We start from the raw sequence: 22,897 nt of genomic DNA, 5'->3' as shown, positions 1-22,897 counted from the left end.
TGGTCGCCGCTGAAGACACGTCTGCCTCCGTGCTGCACACTTGGTTCCACATCTGTATAAGTGTTTTAGTTTGGTGTTGCATAACAAAGTGAAAGAAGACAGCTGTTCCCCCACATTTATATCTCATCAATGAAAAGTTGTGATGAGACTGGATGAGGTCAAAGGTTATAGTGACCTTTGGCTCCTGATTTATGCTTTTACATTTCTGCATGTTTCATTCATTTCTTTACTCAAATCACCACAAACTCATTGACACACATCAAATCAATCATTACTCCAGCATATGAGTGCTGTTGACTGGTAAACTGACCTGCTACGTCTTATCCTCAGAGGTTTTGACAACTGCCATGAATGTAGATATTGAGATTTGTTCCCACTTTACTTGGGGTGCTGTGATTCACTTGCAGTTGACATGTACTGTTTGGTTGATCAATGCATAGCCACACAGTAGTTGAACAGGTTACCCTTGTTACATTTCTGTTTGTCGTGTTATTGAAGCTGATTTCCCCCCCTCCTTTCCGACAAAGTTTCCAGTTCAACAGGTGAATGACTGAGCATGACATACTTTGCAAACTGTCATATAACTGTTCCGTGGTAGAATGTGCTCGGTGAGGCCTCAAATGGGGACAAATAACAACTGCATGCCTTTCTTGAAGAATAACAGCTCTCAAATAAATGTTTATAAAAGTTCAAATTTATTTTCAATAAAAGTATTAAAACACAGCCCAGAACACTACTTTATCTCCTCTGTCACCATGAGAAAACAATCAAAACAATACAACACATTTACAATAATGATCAAATGATGTTATTAATTACAATGAAACACAATCATCACCAAAATAAAGATTTCACTGTAAGAGGATAAAAACAAGCAGGTGGTGGGATCCTGACATTTAGTATCTGAGCCAGTTTAGAGGCTGTGTTGTCTGTAATTTCCCTTCTGCTAGCCAGAATACATGTGCTCTGAAAGTGAAGCATGGACCTAAAAGTAGTTAGGATACAATACATTATCATAATTATTAAGTGTTATAAAGTGTGTGAATATACAAGTGGACAAACAACCTTCCCAAGAGATTAAAGTTATAAGAGAGTAAGATTAAGTTTAAGAGAGTTATTAATGCTGTTTCCAGATAAATCATCATCATTCACATTCATACATACAGTATAAAAAAAGCTCCACTATCTGCGCGCGTGCGCGCACACATGCGCGCGCTCACACACTCTCTCACACACACACACACACACACACACCTACTGTCATCACATTAGTGAGCAACTCTTTGGCGAGGCGCTCCAGCGCAGCCAGCTCAGTTTATTCTCTGTGTAAGGTGGGTAGCGCAGACCGTTGAGTCTCTCCAGAGCCCAGCCGCGCAGCATGACAGCCCGCCGGTGGCTGAACGCCTCAAAGCCCCAGCGCCCGTGGTAACTGCCCCAACCGCTGAACCCTGGCAGGAGTGATCAAACCCAAAAACCCATTCAGAAAAACATGCATACAATGTCAGAGAGGCAAAACGTACAGTACAGGTACCGTACCTTTTGCAGTATCCAGACTTTCTACATAATATGCATCAGGCTACAAATGACTTGTAAGGGCCACTCAGAGGATCTGATGTGATTTCACTCTAGATTTGAATTATTCTGTTGCACTACAGCACAATAGATAAATGTGTTTTCACCCAAAAAAAACTCTACAGTTCAGTCGCAAGACAGTTTATAATTCTATAAGAAAGAAACATCCTTAAACAAAGTGAATACTCATTTAATCCGTGGGCCAATTAGGTTTCCTGAAATAGTCCAACTCACATTTGCGTATGGATGAAGTTGAAAAATTACCACCGTTGACTTTTTTCATGCCTTTTGAAGCTTTTAAAGTTGCAATTTTGGCTGCACCAAGTCAAACTGTGCCACGCCGATATGCCTTTTAATCAGCAGTTAAACTGTGCAGAGTTGTGTTCTCCAGAGTGGGGCACACCGGCCAGCTCCCAGTGCTCTCTTCTAACTGAATCTCTGTGGCCCTCACTTTCATCTGTTTCAGGAGTTGTGTGAAATTACTGCTGTTGGTTTAGCTGTTCATAGTAAAAGCTTTCAAATAAGTAATAAAAATGAATTATTTTACTGTGAAGAAGTTAAAGGAAATGAAACGTGTAAATAACTGAGTTAGTGGAACTTTGTTAGTGGCTATTCACCGCAGGGAGGAAGAGGATTTACAGTCGCTGCTGTGATCGATACTCAAGTGTGTCATCAGTTAAAGAAACACCTTCAACTTTTTTTTACCAGCTTCACGTAAAACATGACAAATTCCTAAGAATGCCCAAATAATAAAATGTTGCAGTTTGTCGCAATGTGTCCTTACTCAACAACTGACAAAACTGAGCAACTTTTCAGGAAGTCTGGGGACTTTCTCCACCGTGACAAACAGGCAGCCTATATTGGTTACTGCTTACTGTATTTGTTTTATTTGTTGTTTTTTTAGCCTCTCGTGGCTTTATTAAACAGGACTTTCATAAATTGAGTGTAAATGGTGAAATCAGTTGAAACAGTGTGTTCAAACAGCTGCTAAATGTTGGCAGGTAAGAGGCACTTTAGACACAGAAGCAGGCAGACTGGTACAGCCATGCTGCCAAAAAACAAACCTACCTACACCTCCAAAGGGCAGGCTTGGCAGGGTCATGTGGAGTATACCGTCATTAGAGCAGAATCCGCCACTGCTGGTATTTTCCAGCACTGTGTTCACTACCTTCAGGAGGGGAAGCACAACCTGATGTTAAATATAAGAGGATACGTTTACAGGTATGATGTGGGAGGTGCAGATCTGTTTTCTTACAGAGGACTCGTCAGAGAAAGCATAGAGGGCCAGTGGCTTCTCTTGGCGGTTGATGAATTCGATGCCTTTCTCCAAAGATTCAACAGTGAGGATGGGCAGAATGGGGCCAAAAATCTCCTCCTGCATGAGTGCATCGTCTTCAGCCACATCCACCATCACCGTGGGAGCTGAGGAGAAACGTCAGAAAACATCAGAGTATGTATTACTGCTAACAGACACTATGTGGATGATGCAGAAACTTCTTCATAAAATGTATGTAAACCTATGTTTTGGATCAGATATAGCTCTCATAGAATATAACCTTGTCCCTTTCCTAATACAAATACAATTCCATCAAATCTAGGTTAATAAACATTAGAATTGTTGTAATACTTAAGTTAAATTAATTATGCTCCATGGCATGCAGTGTCCACCTGATGATGGTTAAAACCCCTGAAATATGTGCTTTGGTTTATGGTTGAATTGTAAGTAAATATTTATTATCACTAATACAACTTATATTGATAAACTATTAATAATAAATTGATGGGGCACCCCAGTAGCTCAGTAGAGTGCACGACCCATGTACAGAGGCCTCGTCCTCGCTGCAGCGGCCCAGGGGTCGAGTCCAACCTGTGGCCGTTCGCTGCATGTCATCCCCCCTCCCTCTCATCCCATTTCCTGTCATCTCTCAAGCTATCCCGTCAATAAAGCCACGGAAAGGACAAAAAATATTCCAAAATAGTACAGAAAAAAATAAAAATAATAATGAATTGACTCGAAAGCAAATATGAGTGCAATTAAGTCAAAGTTTATGCTAATAACTGTGAAAATAGTCACATGGAAATGTAAAATATGCCACAATTTCAGGGTCACTCCAAACAAGCTAAGAGTTGAGCATCAGCAGCAGGTGAAAACAGCGTCAAGAGCAGAAATTTTTTCACATCTGAGGCAATAAAGTTTGTCATGTAAGAGAGAGAAACTTTAAGAGGGAATTCAGAAGGTGCGCGGTTGTATTTTCCTGCTTTGTAAGGATAACAGGGGTGAGAATAGTTCCTTTCTTGACACTGTGAGTTGTTTGCAACGTTTGTATTTATATAATTTTAGTATCCAAGTTTCTTTGAAGAAATCCATGCCAAATGCTTAGCTTGTGACTATCAAAATATTGACCAAAGTATCCATACTGCAGTACTGATCCGTCCATCCCTACTGAGATGGCTGCGGCTATTAGATGGCTGCTAGTAGTAGCCATATTGCTAACGCACCAACAGTAATACCACAGGGAAACGCTAGGAGGGGGGAAAGTTGAAAAGTTGTCTGGTGCCTCTTGAAAAAAAGAGAAGCTAAAACCATTTAGCAATACAACATAACTTTGCTAAATTCAACCCACTCAGGGTGCTCACTTCCTCTGTTCACCAGCAGCTTATGGAGGCGAATATTTGCAGATGTTGGCAAACTTGAGGTAAATATTGGCATGTAAACAATGATACCGAGTCAGCTATATGACTTTATGTATCTTCTCTACTTGTGCTGTTGTATTATATTATAGCATTCACCACTAGAATTGTGCCTTGCAGCTACTGTGGCTGGAGTTCAATTAAAGTAACATCAACTGACTTGAATGCCAGTGTACTGATTTGCCCTCCTCTCCCTTGTCCATGCTACATTTCAACCTGATCTGAGAAAAACGAACATACAGTCTTATTACGGGGCATTTCTCTGAATCTCCTGAGTGGGGCAGATCTTGTAAGGGAACTTCGTAATTGATCTGTAATCTGTTCTCTTTCTGACAGAGGAATCTCGTTCAATTTATCAGCACTGACTGCATCTGAAGCCCACCGATGTACTTGTCCTCCTGGCTGCTCTCTCCTCCCAAAACAACCTTTCCACTGGACCTCCCGAGTAGTTCCATCAGTCGAGTCCAGTGTCGGGGCGACACGATGCGGGAGAAGTCCGGACAGGTCTGAGGGTCCTTGCCGTAGAAATCCTCCAGGATCTTGCGCAGTGCCGGCAGCAGGGCGTCCCGGTTGGCCGGTGAGCACAGCACATAGTCCGGTGCCACGCAGCTCTGGCCAGCGTTAAAAAACTTGGCCCACGCCAAGCGGCGAGCAGCGACTGTGATGTCAATCTTTCCGTAAATGATGCAGGGACACTTGCCACCCAGCTCCAAGGTTACTGGGGTCAAGTGGATTGAGGCCGCCTGCAGGATGCTGCGTGCCACAGTCTGAGAACCTAAAAGACACAGCTGAAGGTCAGTGTCAGAGTGAAGAGGATGATCCTCTGCTGAGCATGAACATGGTTTCTATGTTTTTAACAATCTGGTTGGTAGTAGTCAAGGTGTCTTGCTATGGACCGAAGTGTTGGATGGATGATAAGCTGACAACATCAGCATCTGTGTTTCAAGGTATCACTTATTTAAATCTTATAACATCTTGAAAGATGCATAATACTTTATTAATAGGATGCTGTCTGAAGTTGGTGTCAATTAAGTATGTGAAGATTTAAAGGGTAACTCCACCAATTTTACACATTGCAGTGTGTTTACAAGTGGTGGGGAGTTCTACTGCATGTGTGGAAACAGAAGTATAAAGCATGTAGTGGCTCCAGAGGAGGCTGCATGTCATCTGATAAAGTGCCTCCAGTGATGTCACTCTAAGTTGTATTGTGGGTAGTGTCGGCTCCAGATTTTGAACAGGAAGTAGAATGTATGGAATAAAAAGGTGATATCTCTGTTCTGCTGTATCAATTCTGATAATTTGTTTTTAAACTATATTATGGTCGTGTGACCACTGAGAGGGACAAAATACATATATCTACAACTGAAATATTGTGAAATACTGTGAGCTTTTACCTGTGTACAAGATGTGGTCAAAGCGGTTCTGCAGAAGTGCCTTGGTCTCATCTGCTCCACCATGGACAACTGCATAACAGTCCTGCCACAGACAATAAGTCTCATCTTAGTGTGTGTGTCAGTCACTGTGAGTGTGTGTATAAACAAAAAATTAGGAAAATGACAACTTTTTAAACCCAATGGTTGATTTACCTGAGACAAATATTTGGGGATGAGCTCTGCTATCAGACTGTCCGTGGCAGCGCTGACCTCTGAAGGTTTGATGAGTGCACAGTTTCCTTGTCAGGGATAACAACATCATCCAATCAGTTCAGATGGCAGTGACTGATTGAGGTTAGTTATCTGACCTCACTTTGTCATGAGGGCCACATTTACGAAGAATACTCGTAATAAGGTTTAAACAGCCTGGCTAAATTAAAGCCAAACAGAGTTTAAAGCAACATTATGTAGAATTGGCACTTTGTGTGATTACTTTGTCACAAAAAACGTTCATGAAGTTTAGTTCAGTAATGAATTTATTATAGGTCTTCGGAAAATGTGACCAAATCTGCTGGATCAAAAATATACATACAGTAACTTGAATCAATTTTGTTGATTATAGAAAGTTGTGAGAATGACCCATTTTAATAAGGCTTGTTTGATACACCCATTGGACTCAGCCACAAACACTACAATGGGTAGTCTAAGTCAGTAAGTCTAAGGAGTTCAGCATTGATCTGACAGAACGCATTATTGATTTGAACACATCAGGAAAGTCACTTGGAGCCATTTTAAAGCAGTTACAGGTTCCAAGATCAACTGTGCAAACAACTGTTGGTAAGTATAACGTGCATGGCACAGTTGCGTCACTGCTACGATCAGAAAACACAAACTATCACCTGCTGCTGAGAGAAAACTGGTCAGGGTGGTCAAGAGTCAACCAAAAACCACCAAAAAGCAAGTCTGCAATGAATTAGAAGCTGCTGGAAGACAGGTGTCAGTGTCCACAGTCAAGTGTGTTTTACATCAACATGAGCTGAGAGGCTGCTGTACAAGAGAAGCCCTTGCTCCCAAGCACCTTAAAGCTTGACTGAAGTTTGCTGCTGATTACATGAACAACTCTGTGGTCAGATAAAACAGAAACTGAGTTGTTTGGCCACAATGAGCAGCAATATGTTTGGAGGAGAGAAGGGGAGGCCTTTAACTAAAAAAAAAAACTAAAAAAAAAAACATACCTACTGTCCAGCATGATGCTGGTAGTATTATGCTGTGGGGCTGTTTTGCTGCCAGTGGATCTGGTGCTCTAAAGAAAGTAAATGGAATAATGAAGAAGGAGGATTATCTCCAAATTCTTCAGGAAAACCTAAAATCATCAGCAGAAGATTGAGAACATGTGGACTGTGCTGAAGAAACAGTCCGTGCCAGGAAGCCATCAACTTTAGTTGAATTTCACTGTTTCTGTCAAGAGGAGTTGTTAAAAATTCAGCCAGAGGACTACCAGAAGCTTGTGGATGGCTATCAAAAGCACCTAACTGAGGTGAAAATGGCCAAGAGACATTTAACCAAATATTAGAATTACTGTATGTATATTTTTGATCCAGCAGATTTGGTCACATTTTCAAAATACCTCTAATAAATTCATTACTGAACCAAACTTCATGAATGTTTGGTGTGACAAAGTAGTTTGTGTTCCACTCATTCCATCACAGAAACATGACAGCTGTAGAAATTACTGGAACTCAAGACTGACATGATATACATGTTCTTTACAAGTTGATGTAAACTTTCCCCACAAGTATGTAACGCTGTGATCCTACCCTCTCACTGAAGTTACATAGTGTAGAAACAAGAGACAGAGACACCATTCACCGTTACAACACACTGCACCATCAACATGACTCTGAAGCTGATATTATAAGGTGAAAAGTTACATAATGCTGCTTTAAGTGAATTCTTCTTGCCTCAAATGGAGCTGCTGATTCAGAATCAGAATCAGAAACAGATTTATTGCCAAGAAGGATTTTACACCAACAAGGAATTTGTCTAGGTGAATAAGGTGCATACATTGAAGACAATTCAAAGCTGTTAGCTGTTGTCAGCAGTTATCATACATTCCATGACTTATCATTCATCTTTTAGGTTTGAGAAGACAGCTTGTGAATGCAAGACATGTGAAGACAGATCACAATTCCCTGAATTGATAGTTATTACAGACTGTTTCAGTTGTCGTCAAAATTATTATCGCAGGTTTGGAGCTACATTCACTAAGTAATGGCAGTGAAAGTTATCAGCGCTAAGATGTTAGCACACATGTACCTGTTTAAACAACCAGAATACAAATAACAGCATTATCATTCCATTGTAGTCGTTTCTGTCCACTTGATGAATGCAAGATAGTCACTCTTCTTAGCTCTGTTCGGGACTTCACCATCTCCCTTTACTTTTCCATCAAGTGTCTAGTATTGTTTGTCTGCTTTTTGGTGGCAGGTGGTGTACAAGGGGTTTATTTTAGATTATGAGGGGGAGAAAGGCTTCCTGTTGTGACTGAGCTGAAGGGCACTGCAAAGTTGGTCATTTACTCTCTGTGGGTTTCTTAATAGAGTGTCAGTAACAATGCAGCTTTTGTGTATATTCTTGTTATATGGGTGAGGATGATACCTGCGGCAATGGCTGCAACCAAGGGTATGAGAATGAGTTGCACAGGATAGTTCCACGGCCCGATGATTAACACAACTCCTAATGGTTGCCTCTGTACAAAACAGTCATCTAGCTTTGTGGCCTGGAAATGGACAAATAAATAAAATAAATTACACAGCAATACAAGTGTTTTGTAAATACAATGTAAGCACACATAAGGTCTAAAGGCCCAGACACACCAAACCGACATCAAACTGCGACAAGGGCGACTGACGTGTCGCCTCATGGTGCCCGTGTCTCCACAAAAAAGCTGCACTTGAACACACTGAAAGACTACAGCTGACAGCCAACTAGCTCAAACGCTCTGTATCTGTGTGAGAGGAAATGACTCTCCATACCACGAGGTGGTGGTAGTCTGTATTCATCATTCAAAAAGGGAAACTGGAGGACACTTCAGATCAAGAATATGTCTGATAAAAAGATGCAAACGGCACTGGTGAAGAGGGGGAGGAGAAAAATAGGACAAACTGCACTAAATGGGTCAATTCATGGTATTACAGTTACAGGCTCTGCCCAGGTGTGTCTGAGCCTTTAGCTGAAAATCCCCCAAAAGATAAAAATATTAAACATCTGTAAAAGCAAGTACAGTTGACTCATCATAAGGAGCTATACTCAACCCTTAAATGTTTTTTCTAATATCTATTTTGTACTCTGTTGGCCAGACAAAATACCTTAAAAACATCACTTTGAGGTTTGCTCATAAGACACTTTTCATTATATTGAAAAATAGTCTACAAACTGATTCACTGATTTTGATTAAATAATCATGATAATCAAAGTAAAATCATCGTTGAGTCCTGTAATGTATATAAAATATGTCCAGCATTAATAAATCATTGTCAACCTACCAGGTTTTTGCTGACATACTCGGGCTTCAGCCAGCTGGATAGGTTATCGATGGCGTAGTGCAGTTCATTGATCACTATATCAACCTCGGACAGGACGGCCTCAAATTTTGGCTGATGTGTGAGGACAGCAATAAGAAGGGGAAGTTAGCGTTTACTGAACTGTAGCAGACAAACAAATTGCATATACACTGTGCTCCAAACACCCTGCATGTGTTCATGCAACCTTGTGTGTGTGCTTTTATTGCACCTAAAATGTGCAAATCAGATAATAATCATTGGAAAAAATATTTTATATTTTTTATGTTATGTGTGTGAATCTCCCTCAAATATCAAATATCATAATTGGAGAAACAATCAAATAAATAACAGAATTAGGCTTAATAAAATAAGTGAAATAGTAGGAGGAGTGAAAATAAAACATCATGATGCATTTTAAATAGAGATGTTCCGATACCATTTTTCCTTCCCGATACCTGGGCTTTGGGTATCAGCCGATACCGAGTACCGATCCAATACCAGTGTGTGTTTAAGAGGAAGAAGTAGATTTTTTTTTCTTTTAACAGCTGTTTATACTACTAACCCTGTATGGATGTGATATGATTGCTATCATTGTTGTATAGCCTGGCTCAGGTTAAACCTTGCAGAGAATGATTGCCATACAACATTCTTTTATTATCTATTTTGACAGTCGGTCATAACTGAAAAAGAACAAATAAAGAAATCTAGGAATAGATAATTCCTTTAAAAACTCTTAAAGTGCTGCTACTTTTTAAATAGAACAGTTTAAACCAGTAGGGCAACAGCAACTTAGGTAAATCTTGACAGTGATACTGTGTCCACCCAGTGTGCAGACTCAGCAAAGACATGGGACACACGTCGGAGGTCCAAATGTCAGTAGTAAAGCTGACTGCCTGCACGTCTTTCAGCATACATGAAATGTGTTCCCTCACTGTCTGTTTGGGGAGTTTGGGGAGAGCAGTTTTGTCACACTCGTGCCCCCCTCCAGCCTTGCATACTGGACATGTTGTCGTTTTACTGATGGGGTAATCCAGAGTAAAATATTGCCAAATAGCTGACATGTTGCTATAACACTCACCTGAAATCAACTTCTTCTTCGTCGCTCTAAAAACAGTAGTTGCCAGGGGCAGCACAGCGCAACTTCCTGTGTTGGCTTTTAGAGCAGCGAAGAAGAATTGATTTCCGGTGTGTAACCTTAAGCAGAGCTAACCAAGCTAACTAGGAATTAGCCGATACCGAAACCTGCATTTTAGGCCGTATTGGCAGCATTTCTGATACTGGCATCAGAATTGGAACAACTCCAATTTTAAAAAGGTGCAATTTGTAAGATTTTTTGTTGAAAACCCAAACACACACACACACACACACACACACATCACATCAGAAAAGAATGTGAAAAACAAAAAATGCTGAAAATCAAGTTCACTTTTTCCTTTGTCTCCCAACGTGTGGCAGCCAGTGTGTAATCATGATGGACGTAATCGTGATGGACACAATGTGAGGGTGTATTGTCTCAGTGTGCACAGGCCTTCACTCTGGAGATATGCTGCTCCTATCTGCCTTGAGAATGAATTCAACAGGTAGCCAATTCTTACATACTGCACCTTTAAAGGAAAATGTTAAGCAGCTTTTACTCTCACACACTTCAGTTAGAGGCTTTATAAAGTGTTTAATTTCACCTCCATCAGAGCAGCTACAACCAGTGAGAACAGCTGTGTAAAACAGTTAACATCAGGATGTCAGCCCTTCTGCTTCGTTTCTGTAATTATGTGCTGTCTGTGTTGAAGTAGTGTGTGTGTGTCACATGAGCAGTCTTGTACCTTTGCAAGGTCTTTGTGCAGTGCATCTAAAATCAGCTGCTCGTTATCTTTGACCATGGACATAAGCTTGGTCAGCTGAGTTCGGCGAAACTGCTCTGGCATGGTGGTACCTGCCCTGAACGCTGCACGCAACCTGTCCACAACCTGACTCTGGGTGTCCATGCTTTCACCTGGAACACACACAAACACACACAAACAAGTCTCAGCTTTTTTTAAATATATGATTATCACAAGTCAGTGCTGAACTTTCATTTCAGCACTTAAGTCTGACAGTGTTCCTTACAAACACTTGTGATATATATCAGTTTTATAATTAATTAAATATACTGTTGCATATATTAACTGTGCAGATGTATTATTCCGTTGTAAACATTTCCCCAAGGCAATTAATAGATAACCTGTGGCAGATCTCTTGGCAGCCTCGCAGTGCTGAGGATCTTATGCCGTTGAAGCCTGTGAGCACTGTGACATACAGGATGCTGCATGTTTGTGCAGGCCATTGATGTGACACCCCGTAATCAGAGCAGATAAGCCTGTCCCATGACTCAGCAGAAAGAAAGGATGGCAGAGCCCCGAGTGGAGTCATGTAGGAAAAAATGTTCGCTATTCATATTAATACACAAAAACCAAGCAGGTCTGTGGAAGTTTCCATTGAAAAAGTGAAGTGAAAACAAAGCATACATTCGCAATATTTCGCAACGGAGAGAAAACTTCTTTCAAAAACTGTGTGCGCCGAATTCACCAGAAGTTCATCGTGTTTTATCAGAAGTAATTACGTATTGTTCTCCCGATCCATTTTGTGGAAAAGCAAACGATTGTAAATTGTGAAATTTCCCAATGGAGGTTCGCAAACCGCTGTCAGTGGCCATGCCACTCATCACACCGTAGTGTACTTAAACAACGGGCACGTTTTTAAATATACAGATGAACTGACAAGCATCATTTTTACATACTCTTTTGTAACTTTAACGTTGCTAAATGTGTCCAAAAAACGAGTGAGACCAACAAAACCTCCGTGTCATGTGAAATCCCGATTTTTCAGGGCTCGTCGACTGAGGTTAATCTCACAACTCAGTGCAGTTGATGGGAGTTTTCTACGACCCCTTTTTACGCCGTGGAATTCATCCGGGAACCAGCGTTTGAACAGCAGGAGACGTGTAGCTACATCCAGAAGAGCTGCTGCCGTGCTCAGCCTACCTGTTAGTCTGGGTGTCGTCGGCCCCGCTGCCCCTGTGCCGAAGAAACGCTGAAGACAGACTGCGCTTGTGTTTCCGGGTGTTATCCTTTTTCTTCCTACCGGTTCAGTTTGAGCTGAATGGGAGGGGGCGGTCGAACCTGAAAAACTAGCCCTGAAACTTTTTTTTTTTTTTTTTTACTAGCCCTGAAACTTGTCAGGCGGGACAGACTGGCACGTTACGTATGTGAACAGGTAGTGCAGTTGGCACCAGGCAGCTGCGCCCCCGTCTGACCCACATTACTTCAGTCTGTCTTGATAAGCGCAGGGACACACCTGACACACACCTGACACAAACATATTTTTTCCTTTTGAGTTTACCCTTCAAACCTTTCTTTAGCCACAGTATTTTCCCTTGTCTTCTTCATGAACAAATGCATTGCTCGGCTGCACATCAACAGTGATGTTAGTATGTCTACAGTCTTAATAATCCCACACATAATTGTACTGTGCAATTTTATGTTTTACATTTGAGACACACAGGGTGATTTCCCTCAGTGAGACATGATGGATGCCTCCTCTCTAAGATTGCGACATAATAGCAAAATCTGAACCCACATTAATCACATGATGACATAAATGGTTGGAGTGTGACTAATGGACTAACTGTTCATACAAACAGAAATCCCGGATAAACAGACAGTTAAACAGTTAAATGATCAGTGTAGGAAGTCTTGGTGACAACACACCATCAGATTGGCAGCAATGTTCATATCATGGTACAATGATTTTCAGAAATGATCGCATGAAAAATGTAGCAACGGTTTTATCTGCAGTAGTTTAGGTTGGGCGACACTTCAGTTTAGGAGAATGCTGCAGCGCTGTTTTGCTGTGAAACTTGTGACTTTCCATCAGAATGGGGGGAGGAGATGACTGAACTGAATTTCCATTCTTGGGAGAACTTATCCTTTAAATGTGACTCTTCCTACTGAGCTACTGACAACCAGTTACGTCAAAAAGCATGGATATATAACTATGGTCAGTATGCCTGTCAGTAAACCACACCTGAAAATAAATCAGCATTGATACAAAAACTTTATTCTCACAATATCAAAAATGACAGACCTACAGAGATTTGTAGATTAAAAGGAATTAAGAGAGCAAACAATGGTGAATATAGTGACTCCTGTTGGCCAGTCATTACATTTCCGGTATTTGTTTGTGATGGTGCTAAGCAGCAGCACTGGGTATGTTAAATAGTGACACACATGACAGATGAAGGTTAAAACAGAAACATAAGAGCAAAGAGGGCTGGGGAAACAGGTCATTTCGCATTTAATAATGGCAGCAACAATTATACAAAAATCAAAAACAAAGACAACGTATGCGTTGAAGGAATTCCTTAAATGACGAGCTTGTGAAAATTCCTCATCTGCATATTACTGGAAAAAAAAAGATTTAACTCCTTCCAATACTTCTAAAACTAAATGACAATGTTTGTCATGAAAAACATACTACAAGAGCGGTGGAGGTAAAGTCGGAGAGTGACAGTGTCGTATCTACAGAGAATGAGAAAGGAGAACAGACTGAAATGGAAGGAGGCTGAGGGGAGAAAGAAAATGGCCATCTTCTACAGCCAAGGAGAAGTGACAACAGTCATGTGCCCAGTATCCACCTCGCCCCCTACACCTTTCACAGCGACTGCTCTGTCAGGCTTGGGCAGTGTGGCAAAAATCCAGCTCATCAGGCTGAAGCTGTAAGAAGCTTCGCAGGGTTTGGCAGGTTTTCTGTCTAACTGCTCTGAGTTCAGTCTGACAGAACTGTCCAGCAGCAGGATGGAGGGTGGCTTGTGAGAGATGGAACTGGAGATTTTGACACATTATGGCTGCCCGCTCAAAGACTTCACAGGAAATAGTCGGCTACTGGCTTCTTGGAGGGGATACCTCTGGTCTCTTGTGGTGCTGCCTCAAATATGATAAACTCCCGCTGTAGATGCTCATCCAGCTCCAAGATGGCCGCCACATTGCCACATCTGATTGTCCGGAAAGAGAAAAAGAAATGGTTAGGACATTCAGAAAACTTTAAAGATCAAAGCATGGCTGTTTTCTAGATCAGGGGCCTCAGTACAAACTTCCCCAAGTCTGAAATCCTAACCTAATCAAGTTTGGGATGACATGCAGGATTTTTAGTTTAGTGCCGCTTTTCCACCATAATAGCAGGTTACACAGGTTTGTTTTAGCAAGTACACCTGCTAAAAATGGCATATTGACCCAATTACCACTTCCCGCAGGCAAGACTGTGATTTTTATCTGAAACGTTAAGTTGTGCGTCACTGATATCACGTCACGAATGCACCTGAAACCGTTGTAACGGAAGAGAAAACAACAATAGACCCATTGTGAAAGACGCGTCTGTTAAACGGTGGGCAAATTCTTTTGAGCATCACAACCCCCGTGAAATGACTCGTGTCACTATCATAATTTGAGCCATTCGGTCCAATAACATTTGGAAAGTCTAGAAGAACCACACGATTAAATTATTTTATCCCCATTCAAGTTAGCCACCACTGAGCAGCTTTCATAGGAACGAACAGGGCTCCACCTCCAACACTGTGTCCAGTAATAAAACATCCTTAAACAGACCACAGACCAAATTCCTTCCTTATTTAAGCACCACCAGAGGATGCTGAGAAAGCAGAATCACTTCACGCAGAGGAATTTAGCGTGTTCAGCCGGGTCTTTAGATCAAAGAATATACACATTCCCATTGCACACAAAAGCCCGATCTTTGAGGGTTAAAGTGGGATTTTGACCTGTGGAAAAAGGGTATAACAAAAACATACCCAACAAGGCCATCTAAAAAGTTGTTTATTAACGTAATCTTTGCTTTTTGCTTCTTTGCTTACCCCAAGAAGAAACCTAAAGGACACCTCACATCTAATTTTGAAGTGATCATCTTTTGATGTGGGGTTGTATGAGGTACTTATCCCTAGTCAGTGTATTATGTGCAGTAGATGACCGACAGCTCTCCCCCTGTGTGGAGAAGCAGTGCGTAGTACTGACAGGGAAGCAGAGCATTGTACCGCTAAACAGCACTGATAGCAGGATGTACTTAGCCACCTAAAAGAAGGCACACGTAAAAAAAGAAATACGTAGAAATACAGATCTTTATGGTTAGGAGAATGTAGTCCCAAAGGAGAGGACTGTCTGACAAAAATGTTAAGCGCCAAAAATGTTCAAAATATAGCGTACACTTAAACAGATGTATATATTCTTAGGTGTGTCTTCTTTTAGGTGGCTAAAATACATCTTGTTGTTGGTGCTGTTTAGCAGTACAATGCTCTGCTTCCCTGTTGGTGCTACGTGCCGCTAATGTTTTGTTACCGTCACTGTCAGTGTCCCAAAAGTGGTGCGCCTAAGTGGTATAATGGCGTCGTGGCCTTTGCTGCGGTTTCAGAATCAGCCACGGTCCAAGCAGGACTAGAGTATGCAACAAGGTGACCAGTAATTTGAGGTCCCCATAAGACATTCTTGCCATTGATATTATGTCCAGTCAAACAGGGTCTATGAGTTTTACTTTATCTACCCACCTGTAGCAGTAGTTGGGTGCTGACCACACAGTGAGAACTGTCTCATTGAAGTGCCACTTGTAGCCCTCCATGACCAGTTGGTGTGCTCGACAGATCATGTGGATGTCGTTGGCAGCGTTGAACTGGGCTACGACGTCGCTCCCAAACAAGTAGCCAGCACCTCTAGGACTCACTCCCCAACCTGTGGTGTCTATGGGAGGAAAGATGAGTCAGGTGAAAAGCTGCCATGGCATCAATGTTTGAGAGAGACAATTGTAAACTTTAAACACTATTATTGTCTATCCAAATAAAATCCTACCACTACTGCCAGTTTTCCTTTTATCTTGCTAAATACCATTTATTTAAACATTCATAAGCATACAGACTAATGCAATGTTTAAATGACTTGACAGGACGCCTGTATACCTTCAGGATCTGACCACAGAAGGTCACACATTGGCCCATCATGGGGCACTTCCTGTTTTCTGTCAATGGTCCGGATCTGGTCCAGTGTTTGGATTGATGGAGACAAGCCACCATGCACACAGAAGATCTGAAAGACAGAGAGAGGAATGCATCTGATACATCTCACATGATGTCATATCATAAACTGAGAAGTCACTCAACCGGCTAAACTGTCAAGCCTCAGGGGATTTTTACTGCATGAAGTTTCATTGTCATTGACATTGAAAGGAAATACTGGACAATGTATCTCACCTTTCCATCAATGATAGCAGAGAGGGACAAGTAGTCGAATATCTCAGTGCAGTATCTCCAGACGGTGACTGAGCCATACTTGCGTAAGCACTCGTCGTAGAAGCCGTAGACCTGGGTGATTTGCCGGGACTCATGGTTTCCCCGAATCAAGGTTATCCTGTCTGGATAACGCACCTAAGGAGAACCGCAGACGTAAACACGGGATCAGGGATTTCATAAACCCAAGAAAAAAGAATATTAAGTTGACAGCGCAGCAAAAACAATGTGAGAATCTAATTACAAAACCTGCAGTACAGGTAAAGAGATCTGATCTCTTTTCAAAGTGCAACACTTCCACCTCTGAGAAAAAAGGATAAACCATGTGTACCTTGAGAGCTAGCAGCAGGAGGAAGGTCTCCACACTGTAGAAGCCTCTGTCCACAAAGTCACCCATGAAGAGATAATTTGTCTCTGGGACATCGCCACCAACCTGTCATGTGGAAAGATTAAAACAAGTTGTTTAATAGTGGTATACTGGGATTTTTATGCAAATACATCAACATTACAAACAATGTCCCTAAGATTTTCAGTCAGATAGGACCTGAAACAGGCACAACGACTAGGTGCCATGACCTGCAAGCTCCAGAGTGAAACAAAAACGTATCCTCACCTAATTCCAAATTGTCAAAGAGATGTGGGTACACACACGACAAAAAAATCCCAAAGACTTCTGAACCAAAAAGAACAACATCGCCACTTCGATTTGATTAAGGCTCAGCAGAAATGCAGCAAACAGGGTAAACAATTCCACTGACATATTTAACGGTCTATCAAAATTCAACAGTGCAACTGCAGTTAGCATGTCTGCATTACAGTGGGAGTATAATCACTTTTTGGACCTGTATGTGCATTTCACGGCAGTGCCGATGGTAACCAGACATCATAATACCCTCTGCAGTGAACTCAAGGACAACATTTTAAAGCAACATTATGAAACTATTCTACCTTCAGATAACAGCTTCAAATCCATACAGGAAACAACAACAACCTGCAAGCTAGCAACATACATGCTGAAAAAGGCAAGTTACTCTTAACACTAGCTTGGTCGCTAACAGTATGAACCTTAACAAGCTTACAGCTGTGACCTTTTCTTTTGTGAAGATGTATGTTTTTTATTGCAAAGCTCGCCTCCCCACTGCAAAACCAATTGACCCTGACACTTGCAGGGGGAACCCTCATTGCATCCTGGCTTTAGCTCCATCCAAGACAATTGTGATTGGTTTGAAGAAATAAAAACAAGCCAGAACATTTTTTTCCTTAAAGCACAATGACATTTGGTGGAGCCAGCCCTTTCTATGTTGCTGACACAGCGCTATGGAGATAGGTCTGGCTATGCCATATTACCAAAAAAAAAAAAAAACAGAGGCAAGAGTAAATCTCAATCTGACTTTTAGTCTTTGGCTTCAGCTTTGGGGAAAATATAAAGCTGCAGACGGATGCCAAGCTTGGCCTTCCTGCTGTTGGACTAATAAGTAATATTAGCTGGCTTGCTGTGACTTCTGTTGTTGCACTTGCTTGATGTTTGGCTGTGTAAGCAAAGTTGTTTATTTTCTAGTTTTTATCATAAGAAATGTATTTTAATCAAGACAAATGCACGTGCATAACCCTTTAACTTTACGACAGTGGTATATAGGTGAATTGCAATCTGAAACTGTAGGGGCGCAATACTGCACAAAATGCTACTTCCTGCAAGCCTTCCAATATTGCTTTAATCACAATTATCATGATAGATAATGCTTGAAAAGTAGGAACAAAACACACACAGAAATATCCTTTAGGACTTGTGTTCAGCAATGTAGAATCAGAATATTACGCTCGTGTCCAGCACCACCAATCAACTTCAAAATACAACACACCCGACAAATAAAAATGCAACAACTCGGTCTATAATGAGCAATGTGTAAGAAAAGATTGAAACTTACTCTAAACAGCTCTTTCAAGTCATAGAACTGACCGTGTATATCTCCACACACCTATGAGAAAAGAGAAAGACAAGACATTATTATCATAGGCCACAGACTGACCAATATATCAGTAGGGCTCTAATAGAAAATGTTACTTACTGTGACAGGAGAGTCTACTCTCTGAACGTTGCTTTCTTCAACCAGAATCTCTCTGAAAATACACACAACATAAATTTAATTATGCTTCATGTTCATGTCAGATTTTCTGTTGATGTGTTCAAAAGATTAGCAGCTGGTCAGACAGGAAATCTAGTTTGTAACTACTTTCAGTTACAGAGCAATGCCCCCTATTGTACAGTGGTGTTGAACAGAGGGAGAATGTATCTGTATGCCACCAAGCTGAGGACATAGTTTTTATTTCTGGTGTCTCTTCCGTTTCAATCCAGTACACACAAGAGGGACACCCGTAATGGCTGATATTACAACAGCCTATTGACTATTTGTAATGTAGGTTAACGCCTACATAATGAAGTCAATTTTGAGGTTTCTGTGCATCTTTAGACTAATACAAACCATTAAAGCATATGGATATATCATTTATCAGTAAGCATCATCCCATTTAAGTGACTTGATTAACACTGCCTACCAATAATCAGTTCTCAACCTATATTTCCTAAATACTGCAACAGCCAAGAGTTCACAATTCAAGTACATGATCAAAATCTATAAACAGTTATTTATTCTTTGCCTCTGTATTAAAAGATGATGGTCAGCAGCATAGCTTTTGTCTCTAGTATTTTGTATAAACACGTATCTTGTAAAATACACTGAATGTTGTCAACTTCCTGTTTGTAATAGAGCTGCAATGATTAGCCAATAAATCGATTAGCTGAAAGAAAATTAGTTGCCAGCTGTTTTAAAATGTAGTCATTTTTCAAGCAAAAATGTCAAACATTTTCTGATTCCGTCTTATTAAATTGGAGGATTTTTATGTTGTTCTTTGTAATTTTTGATAATTAATTAGTCTTTTAGTTTTGGAGCGTTGGTTGGACAAAAGAAGCAATTTCAAGATGTTACTTTGGCCTCTCAGACATTTTGATGAGGTTTTTTTAAAAATTTTTTTACATTATATAGACTAGATTATTAATTGTGGGAAACCAACAGATTAATCTATAATGAAAATAAGTAATTGTCACCCAAATGTTGACAACTTAAAGGGGTATTAAAACAAGCTATAAAAGATATAGTTGTTATAGTGAGCTAATTAGCTAAGTACAGTGCTGGTTCCCAATATTATATTACACACTTATCCTAAGAACGCCATCCATTTCACCTTATAATATCAGCTTCAGAGTCATGTTGATGGTGCAGTGTGTTGTAACAGGGTGAATGGTGTCTCTGTCTCTTGTTTCTGCTCTATGTAACTTCAGTGAGAGGGTAGGATCACAGCGTTACATACTTATTTACTTCAACATACAAGTTTTCAACACATCACATTGTTCTGATGTCATGAGTTTAGTTTGTAGTTAGCACCCACGCTACGTCTGATAAACTGTTACACGCCTGGGATTTGTATTTACCACAGTGGTGTTGCACCCAAACTGTGGGGAGCTGTGACATGGTGTGGTATGGCAGTGACATACCAAAGTTACAGCCATGATATACCGTTACAGCTGATAATTAATAATTATGTTCAAGATTTGAATGTAGTATGCAAGTAGGACACGACTTACTTATTCGAAATCTTTGCATCAATTTGTGTCGAGTGTGGCCCCTGCTACCCAGGTCACTTGATACATGGCATTAATCAAAAAGTCTGCTGAATCCTGTATATATTCAACATCACCAACATCTGTTCACTGTGTCTGTACAAGTTGATCCATTACCTGGCTTTGGCACACAGTGCTTTCACTTCATTTTCCTTAATGAGCTCACAGCGTCTGAGCTGCTCTATCTGTCGGTCCAGGTCACTGATGTCCCCCATTGTGACACACATAGGGAGAGCTGCTCACACACTATGGTCACACACTCCTCTTCTGTCACACCGGGCACACTGAAATAACAGACTCTCTTTCCCAGGCAATGGAGCGGACAGTCACAACGACCCCCTTCCTCGGATTTAGACTGGGCCCTTCAACACTTCAGGCTCTTGGTATGTGGATGTGCAGAATAAGGAACTGTGGGGGAAATGCGTTGACGCAATTAAACAACAAACCTGAATTAAAGCGAAACAACATTCACGTATCCAGACAAACATGTTCAACGTTTGTTGCTTGATAACTTGGGCCTATTTCCTCAAACTGCTTCGTAACTAAGAGATAACGAGAATCTAATAAAAACATTGAAACACTCACATCATATTACTTTTTTATATGCTCAGAGTACAGATGAAAAATGTAGCAAGCATTATTTATTCGTCAAGGAATTTAAGGGCCTATGGGCGTAGCTAAACAGTAAGCTAACATTAGCACGTTAGCTTACATCACTGCTAACGACGTCAGCGAGCAACTGATTCTTTGATAACTTAGCCGACCATTTTGTTTGGGATTCTTTTCCTGAAGGTTTACGCTAATGTCTGCCAACTGGAATCGAACAGATGCACATGCCTATTGTAATGATTGTCTGAAGAAACGTATTTAGGTTAGCTGGCGAAAAGCTGTATGTTAGCTGGCTAACTACGGCTGTCGGGGCACCAACACTGGTTAGCGCTTCTAGGCTAACTTCGTGAGCAAGCTAGCTAATGCTAGCAAGTCGCTATCGAACCGATTCACATAACGCCGCTGATTCGACGAAACGTACGTTAGATTAATTACCGTCAAGTGGGTAACAGCAGAAGCTTGAGAGACAAGTAGCACTATGTTTCATTCCGTGGATTGTGTGGTCTTCCACCGTCCACCGGCTCCTCGTCTTCCCCCGGTATCGTCTTTGCCGGTTCACTCCTGCCGTGCTCATGAACGCTAACGACTTGCCTGGAACTTCCGGTTTAGGGAACGCGCATTGGAGTGCGCTGAGAGGAGGCGTCCTGCAGCCACAGTGTAGCGCTCCACTTGTTCAGTGTGAGCAAAAGTTAGATGTTCATTAAATGTGAAGAAAGGACGGACGCTAGAAAGTTCGAAAATAAATGATATGAAAGTAAAAATGAAAACTGAAGTCACCATCCAGTCAAAAATAGCATCTTGCTATCTTTCGACCTTCACTGTGTGAGTTTACATACACATATACATTTCCAGGAAACTTCCAGCTGGTTTCTGCTAAACTCTGCTGATCATGACATTTTAATTTCTAGTTTGTGTCTAACTTCCCCTCAGCAGGACACTGAGCGGAGGTGAGTCTGTGCAGCTTCATTTCCATCTGGTTTCTACTTCTGTCATTTTTTAAAATACATATTGGCCACCATAAACTGTTAATTACTGTTAAATACATCTTCATAATCAAGAATTTCTCATTTTAAAGGTTTCATTCCTTAAATGGCCTAATGATATTGTGTCTCGTTTACCACTCAAGTTCAATGCCACTCTTTATATTTTGTGACAACAATATATTAGCGAATAAATTAATAACTGGGAAAAAGTTAGTATTTATAATTAGGGCCATCGATAGTCTTGCTTGTGCCTGGAACAAGATAATCTACCCTGCATATTATCTTTAGGGTTAGAGGGGTCTTTTGGCCTCTCTCATGACAAATGACCTGGTGTTCCAGCCCCGGTCAGCAGCCCTGTTTATTGTTTGATTTAAGAATCTGCATATAATAACTGCGCCTGTATGTCTGACAGAGAGAGAGAAATTCCTCAAACTCAAATGTTAAATTGTAGCTGTACAATGACATTATTTAACAAACTGTGGCTCAACTATCAATTTATTAGATTGTATGTAGTTGATCACTCAATTAGTCAATAAACAGAAAATGACTCAGCAATTCTGATGGTTGATTTATCACTTATTTTCCTACTAGAAAGAAGTACGGCTCTGGGTTCAGACCCTAAATTGTTGGTCGAACAAAACAAGCGATATGAAGTCGTCACCTTGGGCTTTATAAAACTGTAATGGGCATATTTCACCATTTTGTTCCCTTTTTACGATTCAAATAATGAGTCCAGTAATTGAGAAAATAATCATAAGATTAATCGTTAATAAAAAGTCATTAGTAGCAGCTCTTACGCCCTCAAATGTTTTTGAATGAAACAAACCTAAGATATAGTAATTCAAAGGTGGCAGGTAGATATGTTGTGTTGTGGTGACTCATTAACAGATGGTCCTGCATGATCAAGAATCCTTTGTCCAATAATAATCACAGTACAATCATAGCATCCCACGGGCAAAACTTTATCACACAGAACACATTTTAGAAATGCACTGCATAATTTATTTATAGTTTTATTTTACATGACAGTTACCCACATTAATGCTTTCTGTAACCAAATCTAAAACCTTTGGAGATTAATGCATTTTGATGAAACAAGCACAAGCAACACAATC

At 40.8% G+C, this 22,897-nt stretch overlaps 2 protein-coding genes across 3 annotated transcripts; both read right to left on the bottom strand.

Moving 5' to 3' along the window:
* Nucleotides 1–676: 676 nt before the first annotated feature.
* On the bottom strand, nt 677–12,287 carry aldh3b1 (aldehyde dehydrogenase 3 family, member B1). 2 transcript variants are annotated; one of them, XM_073494092.1, is made up of 10 exons: nt 12,217–12,287; nt 11,020–11,189; nt 9,182–9,292; nt 8,295–8,415; nt 5,850–5,935; nt 5,658–5,739; nt 4,646–5,038; nt 2,828–2,994; nt 2,641–2,740; nt 677–1,448 (listed from the first exon to the last, which is right to left on the bottom strand). In XM_073494092.1, the coding sequence occupies exons 2-10, from the start codon at nt 11,179–11,181 to the stop codon at nt 1,264–1,266; spliced, it is 1,407 nt and encodes a 468-aa protein (XP_073350193.1). In that variant the 5' UTR covers nt 11,182–11,189; nt 12,217–12,287; the 3' UTR covers nt 677–1,263. The 2 variants fall into 2 exon arrangements, with proteins under 2 accessions (XP_073350193.1, XP_073350194.1); XM_073494093.1 differs by lacking the exon at nt 12,217–12,287 and adding an exon at nt 11,973–12,055.
* Nucleotides 12,288–13,269: 982 nt separating this feature from the next.
* LOC141019235 (serine/threonine-protein phosphatase 4 catalytic subunit B) lies at nt 13,270–21,479 on the bottom strand. The gene is made up of 9 exons (XM_073494091.1): nt 21,235–21,479; nt 20,308–20,598; nt 18,581–18,632; nt 18,440–18,490; nt 16,846–16,947; nt 16,479–16,652; nt 16,188–16,314; nt 15,783–15,972; nt 13,270–14,225 (listed from the first exon to the last, which is right to left on the bottom strand). The coding sequence occupies exons 2-9, from the start codon at nt 20,415–20,417 to the stop codon at nt 14,096–14,098; spliced, it is 936 nt and encodes a 311-aa protein (XP_073350192.1). The 5' UTR covers nt 20,418–20,598; nt 21,235–21,479; the 3' UTR covers nt 13,270–14,095.
* Between the last annotated feature and the right edge of the window lie 1,418 nt (nt 21,480–22,897).

The sequence above is a fragment of the Pagrus major genome, chromosome 23 (assembly GCF_040436345.1).
Source record: "Pagrus major chromosome 23, Pma_NU_1.0".
Classification (NCBI taxonomy): domain Eukaryota; kingdom Metazoa; phylum Chordata; class Actinopteri; order Spariformes; family Sparidae; genus Pagrus; species Pagrus major.
The sequence above is the reverse complement of the archived record's forward strand: the minus strand, read 5'-3'. Positions and strand labels throughout refer to the sequence as shown.

Bases quoted from the DNA above. Each gene is read 5' to 3' on its own strand.
- aldh3b1 (XM_073494092.1), bottom strand. From the start codon at position 11,181: ATGGACACCCAGAGTCAGGTTGTGGACAGGTTGCGTGCAGCGTTCAGG. The intron at 9,293-11,019 runs GTACAAGACTGC...CTCACACATCAG, and splicing joins TGCACAAAGACCTTGCAAAG to CCAAAATTTGAGGCCGTCCT. The intron at 5,936-8,294 runs GTATCATCCTCA...ATCCCTGACAAG, and splicing joins GGTTGCAGCCATTGCCGCAG to GAAACTGTGCACTCATCAAA.
- LOC141019235 (XM_073494091.1), bottom strand. From the start codon at position 20,417: ATGTGTGTCACAATGGGGGACATCAGTGACCTGGACCGACAGATAGAG. The intron at 16,653-16,845 runs GTACACATGGTT...GGTTCTCCTTAG, and splicing joins TCCTGCTGCTAGCTCTCAAG to GTGCGTTATCCAGACAGGAT. The intron at 16,315-16,478 runs GTGAGATACATT...TCTGTCTTTCAG, and splicing joins CTGCTATCATTGATGGAAAG to ATCTTCTGTGTGCATGGTGG.